Source organism: Rhinatrema bivittatum, chromosome 6, assembly GCF_901001135.1.
Source record: "Rhinatrema bivittatum chromosome 6, aRhiBiv1.1, whole genome shotgun sequence".
Classification (NCBI taxonomy): domain Eukaryota; kingdom Metazoa; phylum Chordata; class Amphibia; order Gymnophiona; family Rhinatrematidae; genus Rhinatrema; species Rhinatrema bivittatum.
The window spans coordinates 207,359,712-207,378,256 of record NC_042620.1 but is presented as its reverse complement, the minus strand read 5'-3'; the positions used below and the strand labels follow the sequence as shown (position 1 = coordinate 207,378,256).

Genomic DNA, 18,545 nt, shown 5'->3' with positions numbered 1-18,545 from the left:
AAGTCAAAATTGGCAACTACGAATCTCAGGAAATTCCCCTCTCACAAGGAGTCCCTCAAGGCTCTTCACTCACATCCACTTTATTTAATATCTACCTACTACCCCTCTGCCAGCTCCTCTCTAGCCTTAAGCTACCTCACTATTTGTACGCCGACGATGTACAAATCCTTATTCCTATTACCGAATCTATACCCAAAGCTCTGGAAATCTGGCAAGCTACTCTCACTTCTATTAACAACCTCTTAAGCTGCATCCAACTTGCCCTTAACACCACAAAAACGGAACTCATGGTTATATCACCTCCTACACCATTACATACTATGCCCACAACACCATCTATTCCGCCAAGCACACAATTCTCCTCCCAAGTCCGGGACCTAGGAGTCCTACTTGATGACCAAATGTCACTGAAAAAATTTATTAATGCAACTCTCAAAGAAAGTTTTTTCAAGATCTACACACTTAAAAAACTCAAACCATTATTGCACTTTTCTGATTTCCGTACTGTGTTACAAGCCATGGTCTTTTCAAAAATAGACTATTGTAACGCTCTGCTATTGGGCCTACCCAAAAGCTCCCTATACCCTCTACAAATTTTGCAAAATACTGCTGCTCGTATCCTCACCAATACTACCTCAAAAGAGCACATCACCCCTATCCTTAAGGGGTTACACTGGCTCCCTATTCACTCTCGCATACAATACAAGGCTTTATCACTCATCCACAAAGCTCTCCACAATCCTGAAATGAACTGGTTCTCTAACACATTACAATTCCATATATCTAACAGACCAACTAGAAATCAATACTTAGCCACCCTACAAACCCCCTCCCCAAAAACATTTATTTACTCCTCCACTAAAGCCCACGCCCTGTCCCTTGCTGGCCCCATGTTATGGAACTCCATGCCCTCTGAGTTGTGTCTAAAACTGTCCACCAAGTTATTTAAACAAAAACTCAAGACATGGTTATTCACTCAAGCTTACACATGATTCTAATCCTCTCCCCCAAAGATTCCATTTGCCATTCCTTTCACTCTTAATCCTACCTCTCACCCTCTCTTTTCATCTCCTTATAGCCCTAGAGGTTCACATAGGTATCCACTTTCCCATTATATCCTTGCCACCCACCCCAATGATACTTTCCCTCCCCTAACATGTAACGTCTGTTACAGCTTCTCTCTCCCAACTTTTTACCCTTTCTCCTACCTTCCCACTCCCCCAACCTTCCCCGTCTTACTAAGTTATTTCCAACAATGTTAATATTTAAGCTATTCTTAAGTAATATCCTAAGTTGTTTTTCTATTAGTTACACTTTACTATGCATATTTAACTAAATTTACCCTTGTTTGCCTCCTCCACATTGAGTTGTTTTATAATAGTTTTACCATTATTAATTTGTTTGATGTATAATGCTTAGGCCTATAGTTAACTTTTACTACCTTGTTCTATGTATAACGCTTAGGCGTATGTTAATATGTTCTCTGTACACCGACGTGATATCTTGATAAGCGGCGGTATATAAAAACCAATAAATAAATAAATAAATAAATAAATAAATGTTACGTAGAAGGCACTTTTATCGCCAGTTAGCTAGGAGCGCCATTTACCCCACAAATTTAAGACCAGTCGAGAGTAAGGGGATAAACCTGCATTGTTCAGCTTCCCACTTTGCCAGGCTCTAATATGTAGGTGTGGGCCCCCAGTGCCTGAGGAGATTATTCTGACCCAAGGTTTTGAGACACCCCAGGAATGCCAATGAATAAGCACGCTAAGCTGCGAGGCACCAAAGTAGCATGCTAAATTTGGCACCTGAAGACCCCTTTAGTCTTATCTTGATACAGAGTTAAGCGAGCTACCCTGGGGGGCCTGCGCTTCCAGATGAACCTAAATAGCTTTCGTTGCCACAACGATAAGAGGGCTTTGGGGACTTGCACTGATAAGGTCTGAAAAAAATAGCAGAGGCAGGATAGAATATTCATTTTAACTATAGCTATCCTACCAAACCAAGAAAAGTCCCCACGGTCCCAACGGTCAAGGTCTTTTTGGATAGCAAGAAAGAGGGGATCGTAGTCCAATCTTTCCCCAGATATTTTACCCAGTCTTTGGCAGCACGAAATGGTAGGGTAGGTCTTATCGCCTCAAAGTATTCAGGTAGCATAGAGATATTTAAGAGTTCTGACTTTTCCTCATTTACTTTGAAGCCAGAGACTTTGCTAAAAGCCCAAATCTCCTGCAACAAGGTCTGAAGTGAGGGACCCAGGTCAGTCACCGTGAAGAGGAGGTCATCTGAGAACATGGAAAGTTTATAAATGAAGGGCCCCACCTGCAACCCTCTGATCAGGAGATTAGATCTTATTGATGACGCAAAGGGTTCAAGGGATAATGCAAAGAGGAGACGTGATAGAAGACATCCCTGAAGGGAGCCTCGCTTCACAGGGAATGGTGAAGTATATTCCCCATTAATCTTTAGACACCCCCTAGGATTCTCATATAGGCGTTGAACCCATCTAATATAATTATTTCCCATATTGAGTTTACCAAGGACCTTGAAGAGATAGGGCCAATGTACCCTATCAAAGGCCTTTTCAGCATCTACCGCTAAAAGGACCAAGGGGGTACCCTCCTGTTTCGCTCGCCAAGTTAGTTCAAGTACTCCGCACATTGTCTGAAGCCAAGCAGCCAGGGACAAATCCTGATTGATCTTCATGTATCAGAAGAGGGGCCACCTTACCTAGTCTGGTTGCTAGTATCTTAGCTAATAATTTTAAATCGACATTAATCAAGGATATAGGGTGATAAGACCCACAAAGTGTAGGATCTCTCCCACTCTTAGCCAATATGGTGATACCTGCCAGGTTTGCATCTTGAGATATTGAGCCCTCATGCCTCATAGCATTAAACATCTGAAGTAAGGGTGGAATCAACACAGTCTGGAAGACTTTGTAGAACTTGGTGGTGAAACCATCTAATTCTGGGGCCTTCCCTAACTTCAGACCTTGAATCACCTGATAAAGCTCGGCGTGCGTGATTTCGGCATTCAAAAACCTACTAGCTTCTTCCGTGAGAGATGGTAATTCTACCCTTTCCAAATACTCATCAATAATTTTATCTCCCCCCAGGTCCTCTGATGCATACAATTCTTCATAGAAGCAGGTAAAACGATTGTAAATCTCACTCGCATCTTGTAAGATCACCCCTTTGGAGTCCTTGATTCTAGTGATAAGAGATTGTGCTGCTCTTTCCTTAAGCTTCCTAGCTTCCAGCCTTCTTGCCAAATTCAAAGTGAGTCTGGCATAGCAGATCTAATTGAAATGCTATTTTATCTAGGTTGAGAGTTTGCAATTCTCTTCTGGTAGATTCCAGTTGGTCAAGCTTCCTGGGATTTAAGGAACGCTTATGGCAGACAGCTAATTTGGCAATGCGCTGCATGATATGTAAGCGCTTAGCATTCCTTTCTTTTGTAAGAAAACTGGCCCTTGAGATTAACTTCCCCCAAACAACCGCCTTTAAGCAGTCCCAGATCGTTCCAGGTGCTATGCTTTCTGTGCTATTTAGAGTTAAATAATACTGAATTTCACTAGTCAAGGACTCCACGAAGTTTTTATCATTTAATAAACTGTCATTTAAATGCCAAAATTGTTTACCAGCTGTTCTAGTTGGCAATCGGACCTCTAGCCAAATGCGTTACAGTGTGCACGGTTGAGCGCACTTTACAGAATCGGCCCCTTTGTGATTAACTGTAAAGAATACAATTCCATTCAGTGTGGTGATTTAATGCTGCATAGACCAAAGTATTTTGAATAGTTTGCTACTCTATTACAGTTACTAACTTTCATGTTAAGTTTTTCTACTGTGCAGGTGGTGAGGAAGGATTAACAGTTCTATGAGCAATGAATAAGCACACAGAGTGACAGGGTAAGCAACGGAATTTTCTCAGGCTAGACAAAATATTTATTAGAGAACACTTTACAAAGAAATAATAGATTTAATTTTTATTGTAAATTCAAAGGAAGAACACACCATAGCACAGAACTTCAGTCATGGGCCCTCATTACTGTTGACTCTCTAGTTTAAAATAGCACATGCAGTTACTCTCACTGCCTCTCTTTCTTCACTGCTATCACCAATAATGCAAGATGACATATTTATATTACAAATATGTGCCCTCCCCTCAAAGAGCAGTCCTTAATCATAATAGGAGTATGTGTTAGAGATCTTCTATCAAGATAAATGGGTTTCCCATCTTCAGTACTGCTGATTTAGGTAAAGCTGGGCATTCTAACTCTGGCCAGAGAGTTGGGGTGTTGGTACTAGGGCGTGCTATTTGTTACCATGATTAAAGTTCAGTGGTCAGTTAGCAAAGACCTTCTTGGAAGAATCAGCAGAAATCACTTCAACCAAATCCACTTGTCGCCAATATCCGCATTGTATCCTTCACCATATTTCCTACCAGGAAGCTGAAAGAGAGAAGTTCATAGTGAGCACTAAAAAGTCACACTATTGTAGAAGCAACTATATTTGGGATTTACATTTTATATACAGTACAGTGAAAGCAGGATTTACTGACAGCTAATAGAAATAACTGCAGTAAATTCATTAACTTAAAAAGCTTCAGTTTTTCAAAGTCAATTTTTGAAAAGTATTTAAACACTGAAACCATGAGGCCAATGCATGATTTTAAGTTATGTCCAGTACCTTTATTTATGGGTTTGAAGGTAATGGGAATTTTACTTACTACCCGTGTCTGTACTATTAACTCCTGCAGGAGCTATGACCAGTGGGTTACTACATCCCAACTTTTTTGAAACGGCATTTTTTTTCAAAACAAAGATGTTATAGGTTTCATTACTCCAGTCCTATTCCCTTATTCTCAGCAATGGCTCCGATTGCTCCAATCTGAGTACTTCTCCAGGACTGAGATGCTGTAAAAAAAAAAAAAAAATCTCTCAACAGGTGTTGAACTGACCAGCATGCACCAACTATTTCTTTGGAGAGACAGTCCTCCTTCTATAAGTTAAAAATACAATTGATAGTAAAGAAAATTCCCAGTTTATTACATTCTTCAGTAGTCAGAACATGTGGGATGTGGCATGGCAGAGCCTCAGAATATTTTACACAGTGCCTGGAGATCTCATTTATTCATTGCCATGCTCAGTGTCACCCATATGTCCACTCAATAATGGCTCATCAAGGCAAGAATGGAAATCCATATTTTGCAAATTTTTTCTACACAGTATATCTTCTCTTCATATGCTCTGGTGGAGTGTGCTCGAAGATGACTCAGGGAAGTATTATAAGCTTCTCCTTAGGGGAGGGAGGAAGACTTTGTTCTGTTTGGTGTCGAAACGGGCCTCCAGGTACTCTGAGAGGGCTGCAGACTGCTCTTGCCCGTGTTCATGACCCAACCGAGTTCCTGCAGTAGTTCCTTGACTCTGCTAGTCACCTGCCGGCTCTCTTCCGAAGACTTTGCTCTGATCAGCCAGTCGTCCAGGTAAGGGTGTACCAAGATCCCTTCCTTCCTTTGTGTTGCCGCCACGACCACCATAATTTTGGAGAATGTTCTGGGGGCGGTTGCTAGGCCAAAAAGGTAGCGCTCGGAACTGGTAATGGTGACCCAGTATCGCAAAGTGTAGAAAATGCTGGTGGTCCTGATGGACTAGAATGTGAAGGTAGGCTTCAGAGAGGACAAGGGAGGTTAGAATCTCTCCTAGTTGTTCTGCCATTATGACGGATCAAAGAGTTTCCATGTGGAAGTGTAGTATCTGCAGATGGCGGTTGACGTTCTTGAGTTGCAAGATGGGTCGGAAAGATCCTTTTTTCTTGGGAACGATAAAATAGATGGAATAGCGCCCCATATTTTGTTGGGGTGTGGGAACCAGAGTTATTACCTTCAGGCTGAGTAGTCTTGTTAGAGTGGTTTCCACTGCCAGTCTCTTGGTGTGGGAGTGGCAGGGTGACATCATAAATTTGTCTCCAGGGATGCTGTAGAACTCTTGAATGATGCTTAGTACCCATTTGTTTGACGTTATCTCGACCCATCTTTGGTAGAAGAGGGCAAGTCGACCCCCTATCTCCTCTTCCTGTAGATGGGTCGGCCCATTCTCATTGTGGAGCACGGCTAGAGCCTGTCCCTCTCTTGGTCTGTTGGTTCCGAAAGGGCTGGGACCTTCCAGAGGGACAAGGTGCCTGGAACTGCGAGTTCCTGTAGGGTCTAAAGCACTACGATCCTCTGCCCTTGGTTCTTCTGGGGGAGGGACCCTGAGATCTTTTACTCCTATCTTCCGGTAGCCGAGGCACTGGGGATTCTCCCCATTTGCTGGCTAACTTCTCCAATTCGCTTCCGAACAAGACAGATCCTTTAAAGGGCATTCTTGTGAGATTCGCTTTAGATGTCACGTCCGCAGACCAATTCCATAGTCATAGTTGTCTTCTGGCTGCCACTAGCGAGGCAACGCCCCTGGCTGAGGTACGCAACAAGTCTGAACTTGCTTCCGTCAGGAAAGCTGCTGCAGGTTCCATCGTCTCACCGGTATACGTTCCAGAATTATTTGCCTCTCTCAAAAGGAGCAAGCAGGAACGTGCCACCAGTGTGCAGCAGAAAGCAATCTGTAGTGTCATTACTGTTGCGTCGAAGGCCTGCTTGAGGATGTCGTCTATCTTAAGTATCTTTCAATGCAGCCCCTCCCTCAACAGGAATAGTTGTTCTCTTTGAGATGGCATGGACCATAACGTCCACTTTCGGGAAACGCGGGCGTTCCTTGGTCGCTGGATCTAGAGGATATAGGGCTTCCAAGGCTCGACCCCCTTTGAAGCTGGCCTCCGGGGTATCCCACGCCAGGTCAATCAGTTCCTGGATGGCTTCCATCATTGGAAAGTAGCATGAGGCCTTACGAAGGGACCCTTTGGTTCCGCCATAGGGTCCATGCCTGGAATACCTAGCATCTTCAGATTCTGGGAAACAAGGGCTGGTAATACATCCTTGTGGAAGAAGTGAAGCATGGTTTGGTATGGTTCCATTCCTGGAGGGATTTCTCCTTCTTCCAGGGAGTCACCCTCATCATCTGAGGTGTCTGGATCCCTGTCAGGGAAGTTCTTGGTTAGGCGAAGCATGTCTTGAGGCATCCGAGCAGGGCCGGGAGGATCTTGTGCTTTCAGCAGGGGTTGAGCCCGGGCTGATTGTGCCTGAATGAAGGATTGCAGGCCTTGGAAAAATCCCTTGTTAATCCCAGGGGGAGTTGGAGTAGGGGCCCCAGAGGTGCCCTCCTGTGGAGAAGCCATCTCAGAGATGCATAGGTCCGGGGAGCTATCGGCGGTAGTTCTGGACCCATCCTCCGACAGCAAGGGACCAGGCTTAGGTTCACCCTGGGCTTCTTCGCAATGTTGACACAGACAGGACTCCAATTCAGGCTGTGCGGCTCTTATGTGGTAGGCTGTGCAGAGGGAGTGCCTTCTGGCCTTCTTGGGTGCACGGTGCCATTGTGTTTGCACGCGTGCAGTTATAAACGCAGCTGTGTGTGTAGTTATGTGCACAGATGCGCTCAGTTGTGCACCGTGTCTCAGTTGTGCGCAGCTATGCGCGCGTCTGTATTGGACGCGGGCAAGTTAGGCGCATCGGCCACCCGGCCTATCCCGCGCATTCTGCCGGTCAAGCAGGGAAGATGGCGCCGACGACCCCCACGCGTAAGATAATGCCCCCGAGGGTCTCCACATGTGTGGACCCTTGCACCGGATCGGGGCCTAGCCCAACCAAGGCTGCTCAACCTGATCGGTGCTCCCTTTAACCTTGCTGGAAGAAGAATTTAGTATGGCAATCCGAGCTCTGGAGACCGGAGACCTGAATTTAAAGTTTTCTGCTTACCTGGTCTCTGCACTTACCGATCATGTGCCGGACAGTCTCCAGCTGCGGGAGGGGGGAGGGAATTACCTTCACCGCCACTTTCGGTTCTGCACCCGCTGCCTTTCAGTCACACTAGGGGCTATGTCCACGCCGGGGACCAGCTACAGGACCAAGGCACACCTCTGAGGGATATCGGAGATCACCTCAGGAATTCTCGACTGGGGGAGGGACCCTTAGGTATCACCACAGGAGAAGCGTGGCTCGATCTTCAAGGTAATTTTTGTTTCTTCTTGTTGTAATTCTTAACACTATTCTAGTGTGTGGGATAGTGTCCGCATCTGCTAGGAGACAGAGAGATACTGAAGAACTGAGGTTACTGCAGGGGTATATCTAGAGTGACGTCAGCTTTGAAATCTGACTCCATCTCCCATCTGCTAGCAGAAGAGCACAATACCCACTGGTTCTGAGTCCATTTGGTTACACGTGAGGAAAAGGGTGATTTATTTATTTTTATTTTTTAAAAATATGTTCTGCTTTTTCAGGCACTTCAAAGCAGATTACAATCAGGTACTGTAGATATTTCCCTATTCATAGTGGTCTTACAATCTAAATTTGTACCTGAAGCAATGCAGGAAGTGACTTGCCCAAGATCTCAAAGAACAGCAGCAAGATTTGTACCCTGGTTTTCCTGGGACACAGCCCACTCCTCTACACTGTGTGGCTTTTTTCCTACCTAAGGTCTCTGGGAAAACTACAGAAATTTGGAAAGCAACTGTCTTCTTTAGTGAGGAAATGGGATTTGATAAAATATATACCATTAGAACTCAAAAGGCGTTATTCAATAAAGATTTTTCCATTGATGCAGAAAGAGCAGCACCTCCTTTTTGAATAAGGCCCAATATACTTGTAAGAACCGGGAGAGGAAAGATACATGTTAAACAGCGATACAGATCAAGTTGTCTATTTTATTTATTTAATTTAAAACATTTATTGCCCACCCTATGTTCAGGACAGGGTACAGAAAAACACACACATTATTTAAAATACATAAAACAAATAGGACAGAATAAAAACAAGACAGTGTATCTGCAACAGAGGCATAAATTTAATTTAAATTTAGGTCATTGATATGTCATCATGATGTGCAGGTTTGCCTACACAGGGGCGTTTTTAACGCCTTTTTGAAAAATGTGGGCTCTTTAATTGTTCTGACTTCAATGGGGAGGGAGTTCCAAAATAGAGGACCAGCAATTGAAAAGGCTCGGTCCCTGGTCTCTTCAAGGTGTGCTATTTTGGGGGAAGGAATGTCGAGCAAGCTCTGGTTCACTGATCTCAGGGCTCTTGTTGGGGGTATGTATTATCAAAATAGCTGTAATCCAAGGTGATTTATACAGGAGATTGTGGATAATGACGGCTAATTTGTATTGGATACGATAGGTAACCAGTGTAGGGATTTCTAAGACTGGAGTTGATCACACAGAGGAAGGCCAATGAGAAATCTAATCCAAGTAAGCAAGAAAAGGACTACAAAAGAGAAGCTGAATGCCAGTAAACTGTCACATGTGCCACACCCACAGTCAGCAGTTCAAAATGATGGCGCAGTTACAGCAACATAAAAATGATTCTCTGCACAGGATTGGCTGTGATAACACCAAATACACCAGCATTTTCCACGGTGGGCTACTTGACCTTCATTTGGGATTAATGATGACTGCATGACTCTCATTCCAAAGTTAGAAATAAAAAAGACATTCTGAGGAAAGAATCTACAGGTGTATAAAGTCTGCTGTCTTCATGTGCAAGAATCATATCAGACATTGCAAAAATTAAACCAGATCATATTACACCAATTAGAGTACTTTTAAGATATCATCTTAATTATAAATTTAGTCACACTCAGATATTTACTTCCAAAGTGCCAGAACAGGTTTTACTGACTTATCAAAGTCTGCTGACGACATACTAGCAATACACATGAAAGCAAATAGAGTCCAAAAAAGGACACTGGATAGCACTAGGCAGCTGAAACCAAGGTGGTCATGCCAGAACTGAAAGCATACCCGAGGCTAGCTTATCTGCCTGAATGTTTCTAGGCAACACAAGAGTTTCCATTGAATAGCTCAAAGGTTTCCACCAAACAAGGAAAAAGTAAGAAACATAACATACATAGTAACATACAGCAGAAAAAGATTGAATGGTCCCTTTAGTCTATCCAGCACTTTGCTTATGATAAGTAACTGCCACTCCTGCCAGTTACCCCCTTGCGTTCTGTTAAGGGTAGTAACTGTCGCTCCATGCAGGTTACCCTCATGCAGAAATGTTATACCATCCCTTTAAGTCTTTTACGGATCCGTAGTGTTTGTCCCATGCTCTTTTGAATTAACTGTTCTTGTTTTCACCACCTCTTGTGGGAGGGCATGCCAGGCATCCACCACCCTTCTTCTGTGAAGAAATATTTTCTGATATTGGCTGTTAGTCGTCCCTCCTGGAAAAAGATATTCTACATATCCCCTGAAACTACCATGTCACAAATGACTGATGTCAAAGCAGTTCACAGTAAATTGTGAAATGGTGCTAAGCTCATCACCCTGCCTGCAGGCTACGCTCTATCCTGGCTGTGTGATCACATAGAACAAAGCGCATATAGGTAATGAGATGTTAAAGAAAGTGCAGAATAGTGAAAGAGGTTGCCAGAATGGGAATGCCCAGCTGACATGTTTAGGACAGCCTGAAATTCTTTAACTACGACCTCCTTGACAGATATATGCTCACCGATCTGTACTGGTAATAGGCGCGGTCAAACTCAAGGGCTCCGATGGTCACTTCTGGGATGAAGAGGGGGATGGTCATGAGATTGGCCACTCTCTGCTTGTCTTCAACACTAAAGATAACAAGGAAAGGCAGAGTTAGTATTGATTGTTTATTTAAGATAAAGATCAGCTTTTTCTTATCCTTTCCCCAGCCTGAAAATTCCTGGCACCTTGTCCACAGTTAAGGAAATATCATATTCTGCTAGGACTCCCAACCTCCAGGCTCTGAGTAGGGAAGTTGATTTTCTAGTATTAACAAGGCATAAACTAATGAGGCTCGACTGGGTCACAGCCCAAAATCAGCTGTTTGGAGATCCTACATGTCTCACCCCAAGGCTTTCTATTTCCTATGGCACTTCTTCTCTTGCTGTTTCTTTATACTTGTTCCTCTGCAAGCTCCAGTGTTACATTATTTTTATTTATTTAAGATCTTATATTCCGCGACCTCCAGATATCTGTTCGGTGCGGATCACATAAAAACATTCATAAAAGTTATAAACAAGACAACACATAATAAAATCACTTACATCTTAACAGAAATTATAATACATTAATACAATAATTGCGTAAAATAAAAACAGTTATGCAAAAACACCTCGATATCCCCCAGCCCTTCCACCACCCAACTCCCCCAAGCATCCAAAGGCACAACCATCGCCTAACGAGAGGCAAAGGATCAGTCAGATGTGCTAGGTTGCCACCCCTACAAATCCCCCTTCAAGTTAGAACAGCATATACACATAGACAATTTACCCACACCATATGGGTGCATTGCCAGGGGTCAGGCACATTTCAAAAAGGAAAAAATTACTTGAGCCTTTATAAAGTAAAAGTCAACAAACAGAGTCAGCTCAAATATACTCCAGAGCTTCGCAGCTGGAGAAATTTCAACAAAAACAAAAGAACAGATACAGAAAAAAATATAATGCTGGCTGGATGCTTCTCCTAAGGGAGCCAGTCTTGCAACAACAGTGCTATGAGCAGTGGGGCTCACAAAGTGTAAGACAGTAAAGAGCATTTCAGCCACTTTTATCCTCGTCCAAAACAATACCCCGCAGGGAAAAAAGAAGAGAGCATGGAGATCAAAACAGATCATGTCAGAGGTAAAATTAAAAAATCAAGCCCTGCAGGTTTGGTGCAAACCTCATCACCATATAGAAAATAAAAAAATAAAAAAGAATCCAGCTACGGTAACTACAGTTTGAAGCCGAGGAAAGCAAAACAATCCATGCACTTAAGAGTACAAGCCATGGTCTTCACATAGAAGATCAAAAGGTAACGAACAGTCCAGCCATCGTTACCACAGCTTGTATCTGTGGAAGGGAGCTGAAATACAAATCCTCACATCTCCTTAAGCTGTAATTGCTGCACATATTGCTGGGCTTGCTCACAACTCGAAAGTCATGCCATATTCAAATCTGAGCAGGGTATTGCAAAGCAAACTGGATGTTATGTTGAGCTAGACTGGAACAAACGGAGGAGAATTCGTGTTGTTGCAGCATCACAAGGTTAGAAAAATCTTGGAAGATCAGCACTTTGTGTTCCTTATAAAACAATCGCTTTTTTTTGGTAAAAGGCATGAAAAATCATACCTTTATATGAGTAATGAGACAATCAATGGCAATTCTGGGCCTAGGACTCCCTGGCACCTTAGGCCCTATATGGTGAGCTTTCAAAACTTATTTTACCTCGAAGTTCAGAAAGGCCCAGCTCTGTTAACAGCCAATTTTCCAATAACTTGACCACATTAATAGTGGAATCTTCCTCCACTACACCCACAAAGCATAGATTCTTCCTGCAGGCTCGGTTTTCAAAATCATCCAGCTTTGCGGTTTTTTCTTGCATATCTTTTTCAAGGCTGTGCACCTGTTCTTCCAACTGCAGGACATCAGCTTCCACAATATAGAAATTCTGCCCTCTGCATGATCCAAGCGAAGACCCAGATCTGAAAGAGGATTTTAATTCTTCTATTTGTGTGGAAATATGGGAGAAGCGATCATCTAGGGTCAACACAATGGCCTCTGTAAGCTTTGTCACTAGTGTGGCATCCAAATCCTCTGTCGACATAGCTCCCGCGCCATCGGCCATTTTGGGAGACGCGGGTTTTAGCTTCTCTTTTTCCTGTTTTGCGGAGCAAAAAGCCATGCTCGCCGCAAAACCCATACCACTGTAACACACGGTAAATAAATACCGTAATCCCAGGATAATGGTCAAAAGCCTTTTTTATGTCAAAGCTTATAAAAAGTGACTGTATATCTGTTTGTTGGCCATATTCATTAAGGCTTTTCTCCCATTGTGTGTCTATAGGAAAAACCCTTAGTGAATCAGTTACTAAGCTTGCTAAAATCCTGTGTACATCTGCAGTCACTGTATACCCAGAGATGAAAACCACCTGGTTCAGGGGAGACTAGATCAGGTATTAGGTCTGTCAACCTATTTGCCAATACTTTTACATATATCTTAATGACTGTATTAAACAGGGATATTGGTCTATATGATGCAGGTAATTCCAGATCTTGCCCCTTTTTTGTAAGTACTATTATTAAGGCTTCTTTCATAGATCTAGGCAGCTCTCCCACCTGCACTATTTCCTGAAATAGTTTCCCTAGTGACTGAAGGTTCTTAAATAATTCTGCTGTAAACCCATCTGGACCAGGGGCTTTATGATGTTTAAGGTCCTTAATTACTCAAAATAGTTCATCTCCCGCAACAGGCTGATTAAGCTGTGTAGACGGTCTTCCCCTAGTTGCAGCAATTATAGTCCTGCACATAAAGAATCTAAAGTTATTGAACTTGGATCCCTCTTTCATACAGCTGAGCATAAAATATTTTCAAAACCTCACTTGTTTATTAGTCTAATATTCAATTCCATGTTCATCCCACACCATTGGGATTAAATGGGACCCATTCGAGGATCTAATTAATCATGCTAGACTCTTCCCCACTTAATTTCTAAAATAAAAAAATCTATGCTTTTGATAGAGTAAGCTGTTTATGGTTCTTTGGTGTATCAAAGTATTAACATGTCCTTGTAAGGCAAAAAAGCTGACCCTGTTAGCTTCAGTCATATCTCTTGCCAGCACTCTTTGTGCTTTAATGTTTTTCTAATCTGAGCAATTCTCGATTCATCTGCTTCTTTTTACGCATAGAGTAGGAGAAAATCTCCCCCCACAGCACCACCTTCACTGTTTCCAAATATAGTTGCAGCATGTCTACATGCTGCATATGCTGTACCAACTCCTCCCATTTTTCCCTACAAAACTTTTTAAAAGCTTCCTCCTCTATAAGATGGGAAGGCATACGCCATATACATTTATCTCATCTTTCAAAAGAATATTCTAACAGCACGGAGGCATGATCTGAGATCGTAAAAGGGCTCTATAGCAGCAAATTGGATTTTAGATAGATTACTTTAGGATATCAAAAGCTAGCCCAATCCGGTCCAGCAATGATGGGCCCTGGAGACATGCGTACATTCTTTCTCTACTGGATGTAGGGGACTCCAAGCATCCACCAGCCCCAATATATTTCACAAAAAGGTATCCCTTTCTTTTGTCCCAGAGCCACTCTCCTAAGCTGTCTTTATCCAACATGTGGTCTACTTTGCAATTAAAATCACCCCCATGATTAAGGGGATATCCCCAATCTCTATTAGGAACGTGACTAAATCCAAGAAAATGTAGGATTATAACTATTAGTGGCATAAATAAAACACAATCCTAACGTCTCCCCAAATATTTGCCTAAGAAAGATAACAAATCTACCCTCCTCATCCTTTACAACTTTCTGCTCTTTAATTGATAAGGATTTATGTAGTAGTAGAGTAACTTCCGCCTTCCTGGAAACTGTGGTAGATGCAGCATAACAAACCCTCACCTATTCCCTCTATAACATCTTAAACTCCTCTTCAGATAGATGGGTTTCCTGAAGTAGAGTCATACCAATATTATGCTTATGTGTACTGGCCACAGAGCGCTGTTGATGATGTCAGGGGTGAGGTGATTTATGGAGCCATCTTGTGAGCTGCCAAACATAACACCAAGAATCTGATGGTCCTGAAACCAGTGTTCTTAGAAGAGGCTTAATTGTATGCACAAGTACTGCCAGAAAGCCCGGAGAAAGACGGTGAGGATGAGGAGGAGTCAGAAGAGTCCAGGACTAACAAAAAGGAGAATGAGAAGGAGGTGGAGGCAGATGCTGAGCACCACCAGACTGGTGGAGGAACAGGAATAGTCGTTGAGGGCCACCTATACCCAGCCAACTACTCCCGAGGTATGCTGGAGATGAGGGGGAGGCTAGGCACTTTGAAGAGGGCAGCTTAGCTTCTCTGTTAGAGAAGAGATGCCTTGTACTGCAGGAGCAAGCCATTTGCTGCAATTAAATATAAGAGTTGCAGACCAGATCACAGACCTATGGCAGGACATCCAGGACCTGAAGGAAGTGATACATGAGGAAATGCGGTGTGTCTGTTAGGAGATCCAGGGCATTAGCAGAATGCTGCAGGATGACTGCTGTTTGGGGGAGATGTTGCAGCGGATGCTACTCTGCCAACTGCAGTCAGTATAGAATGCACCATAGAAGCCACCGGTCCCTGGATTCAGCCTCCCAATCATTTGTAGTAGCACTACCACCACCTTGAATTGTTCCATTGCCTGTTCGTCCTCCAGCCCAGTGGAAGGCTCCCCCAATGAGTCCGCCACCATCATAATGGGACCTCATCCTCAACTGAGTATAGCACCTGCACTCGATGTATCCTCCAGCTACATCTCCACCACAGCAAAGGAAATTCCCACTTCTTCTACCACAGGGATGAACTCGTCATATGCTGCACCTGAAGAGGCACACTACACAGCTGTCAGACCTTCAGCTTCTCAAAAGCTACTCTCCATATTACAGCCTTCTTGCAGTTTATATCTCTTGCCATTATCCTCAGTGTCCATGTCCTCTGAAGGCACTGTAAAAAGTGATCTGTGACAAGGAGCACCAGACTGGGCCAATCCAAGACCTCCAAAAAGATAGGACTGCCTAGGAAGGAATCATTTGCTTTCTATGCACTAATATCACCATTGTCTTGTAATAAATGCATATTTACCGTGGAAAATGTCTTTGAATCGGAGGGTTCCTTTCTTCTACAGCCTGTTAGTGAGTATGGTGATGTATCTCTTGCAATTCTCAGCACTCAGGTCAAATGCCCTTCTCATTCTCAAGATTATCAACTAGTCCTTCTAGAGATGACAGACCTCTGGTTTTGGTGAGGTTATGAAGCATGCAGTTGGATAGAAAGATCTCACAGACTTTGGTGTAGTAGAGAAGACATTCCCCAGATCTGGCCAGGCACCGGAATTGTATTTTGAGTAGGCCAAAGGTTTGCTCAATAACTGCCATAGTTTGCTGGTGGGTCCTGTTGTAGTGCACATCTTCTGCAGTCTGTGGGTATGCCAGCAGAATCATGAACAAGGTTGAGTGAATATTCAGGGATATTCTCTGCCCTCTCCTGTAAGGGAGAGGGCAGAGAAGAGTTAAGTCATATATCTCTTGTTGATAGGCAGTAGGGCTGTACCCAAACAGAGGCTGGAGTGGGCCCCTTGGGCCTAAGCAATAAGTCCACCTATATATCAGGAAAAGAAAATAAGCAGCAGAGATTGATAGCTGTGTGGTTGTAGCAAGAACAGCATACCTACCTAGAAGCCATCCCTCAGTGATGTGGCTTTCCTGAAAGTCATCATGAACTACTGACAGTGAGCAGATTTATTTTATTTCTTTATTTAAAACATTTCTCACCCACACTCCTCAATGATCAATGTGTGGTACAATAAAACATTCATAATCTCAAAGCAAGGATACATAAAACAACTCAAAAATCAATAACAGATATAAACAAATGTCTAGCTGCAACAGCAATACTACACATGTAGTCATATCATATGTTTATAAGAGACCAAAACTAACAATACCTAAAAAAGTATCAGACAAAACAGGAGTAACAAAGTTAATAGCTGTGATCAATCTGTTAGATCAAAAGCACCTTGAAAGAGAAAAATGTTTAAAGGTTTTTGGAATTGAGACATATCTTCCATCAAGCAAAGATGTTCTGCAAGGAAATTCCAAAAAATTGAGCTTGCGACCAAGAAGGCCCACTTCTGAGGGAATTTCTAATAAGCCACAATTAGCAGATCTAACTGATCAAGGTGGGTTGTAGATCTAGAGAATGGAGATAATCCATGGGGTGGAGGTGTTATGAATAAATTAATGGATTAACAATGCAATTTTCAATCTAACCCACCACTGAATCAGTAACCAGTGCAGGGAGTACAGTGCGGAATTTATATGGTCAAGAATTGCAGTTGAAATATAGGCAGAATTCTCAACAATTTGTAGGGCTCTCAAAGAATTCACCAGGAACCCGATGAAGAGGTAACTGCAATACTACAAACCAAGAAAAACCAAGACCTGCAACATAGTACGAAAATCACAGGATCAAGCAATTTTTTTTTCTAAATTTTTAATGCAATTTCAATTTAACAAACCACAAAATAACTTTGTACAGAAACAAGGAGATTAACAATATAAACTACAAGGCAATAATATATTCAAGCCTATCTAAATATAACCTCCATCATAAAAGAAACAAATGAGGGACAGAGAGAAAAAAATGGGAGAAATAAGGAAACCTAATCCACGAAGAAAAGACAGTAGCGAGTTACAATGATCCCTGAATTTAAACTAATTTACAAGATTTTACTAGATCTCTACAGGCGCAGGAGAAGATGTCAACATCCTTCTAGCCTCTAAGAAATATTTAAGTTGATCAGGAGAAAAGACGAGAACTTTTATAAGGATAACGCAAAACAAAACAAGCACCTAACGACAAAGAATGTTGTCTAAAAACCAATAAAGTCTTCCTTCTTTGTCTCATCCGTAATAAATCCGGAAAAATCCTCCTCTTTTGACCTAGGAAATCTACATTTAAAATTCCTGAAATATACACCCATCCCTTTACATAAATCGGCTTCAAAAAAAAGTAAAGGTGGCTCTTTCAATTTCTGGCCCAGATGTTTCCAGAAATTCAGTTAAATTAAGAGAAGAAACAGGAGCATTTTGAACAAACATAATATTAGACCGAGCAGAAGATGACAAAAATGTCAGTTTATTCACAGCAGGGAGCATCTCAGAAGGCATGTCCAAAAATTCCACTAATTTTTTTTTTTTAAAGAGGTGACCCAGGGACGTTCTCTCACAATTTTAGGGAAATTCAAAATACGGAGATGAAGCCCTCTAGAAAAATTCTCCAACATGTCAATCCTTTGGTACAGCACTCCTAGTTCTTGCATTACAGCAGATTGAGTTCCTTGCATCTTCCCCATGTCTTCTTTGAGCTCAAAAAGCTGTTTCCCATGCTATAGTATTTGTGTCTCATGTCTGGAAACCTGAGGCTCCAATTTTAAAGCAAAGGAATTCATTTTAATAGTAGAGGCACATAAAATTTGGCCAAACTTGGCCATCATCTCCCACAGAGAATCCAGAATCATTACCGCTGTTTTTGGAGAAACTGTGAGAACTCACTAGCAGAGGAACCTTCTTCGATAGGCAAGCCAGAAGCAACAGCCACTTTGAAGCATTCACCCACCGAGGCATCAAGTGCTTGACAAGGCAAATCCTCAATGCTGGGAGCCACCTCACATTCCTGTAGAAATGAAGCAGAAAGCAAACCCTCCTCGGCTCCCTCCTGCACAGGTGCTGGAGAGAAAATGTCATCCTGCATCGATGCTGTCTCTTGGGAGGGGTCGCTTCTGACTGCCGGCGGGTAATCTTATTCCCTTGGACTAAGGGAAACCTCTTTCTCAGGCTGGGTCAGCGCTCCCACAGCTGGCCCTATAACAGGGACCTGGTCTCTGG

The 18,545-nt window shown here is 42.7% G+C and overlaps 1 protein-coding gene across 1 annotated transcript in view; it reads right to left on the bottom strand.

The window, feature by feature from the left end:
* Positions 1 to 3,979: 3,979 nt before the first annotated feature.
* NDUFA10 (NADH:ubiquinone oxidoreductase subunit A10) overlaps positions 3,980 to 18,545 on the bottom strand; it is a 126,886-nt gene continuing 112,320 nt past the window's right edge. The window contains exons 10-11 of the mRNA XM_029606492.1: positions 10,612 to 10,720; positions 3,980 to 4,459 (exon numbers count right to left, since the gene is read on the bottom strand). Coding sequence (XP_029462352.1) covers positions 4,391 to 4,459; positions 10,612 to 10,720 — 178 coding nt within the window. The 3' untranslated portion in view covers positions 3,980 to 4,390. The remainder of the gene's footprint in view (positions 4,460 to 10,611; positions 10,721 to 18,545) is intronic.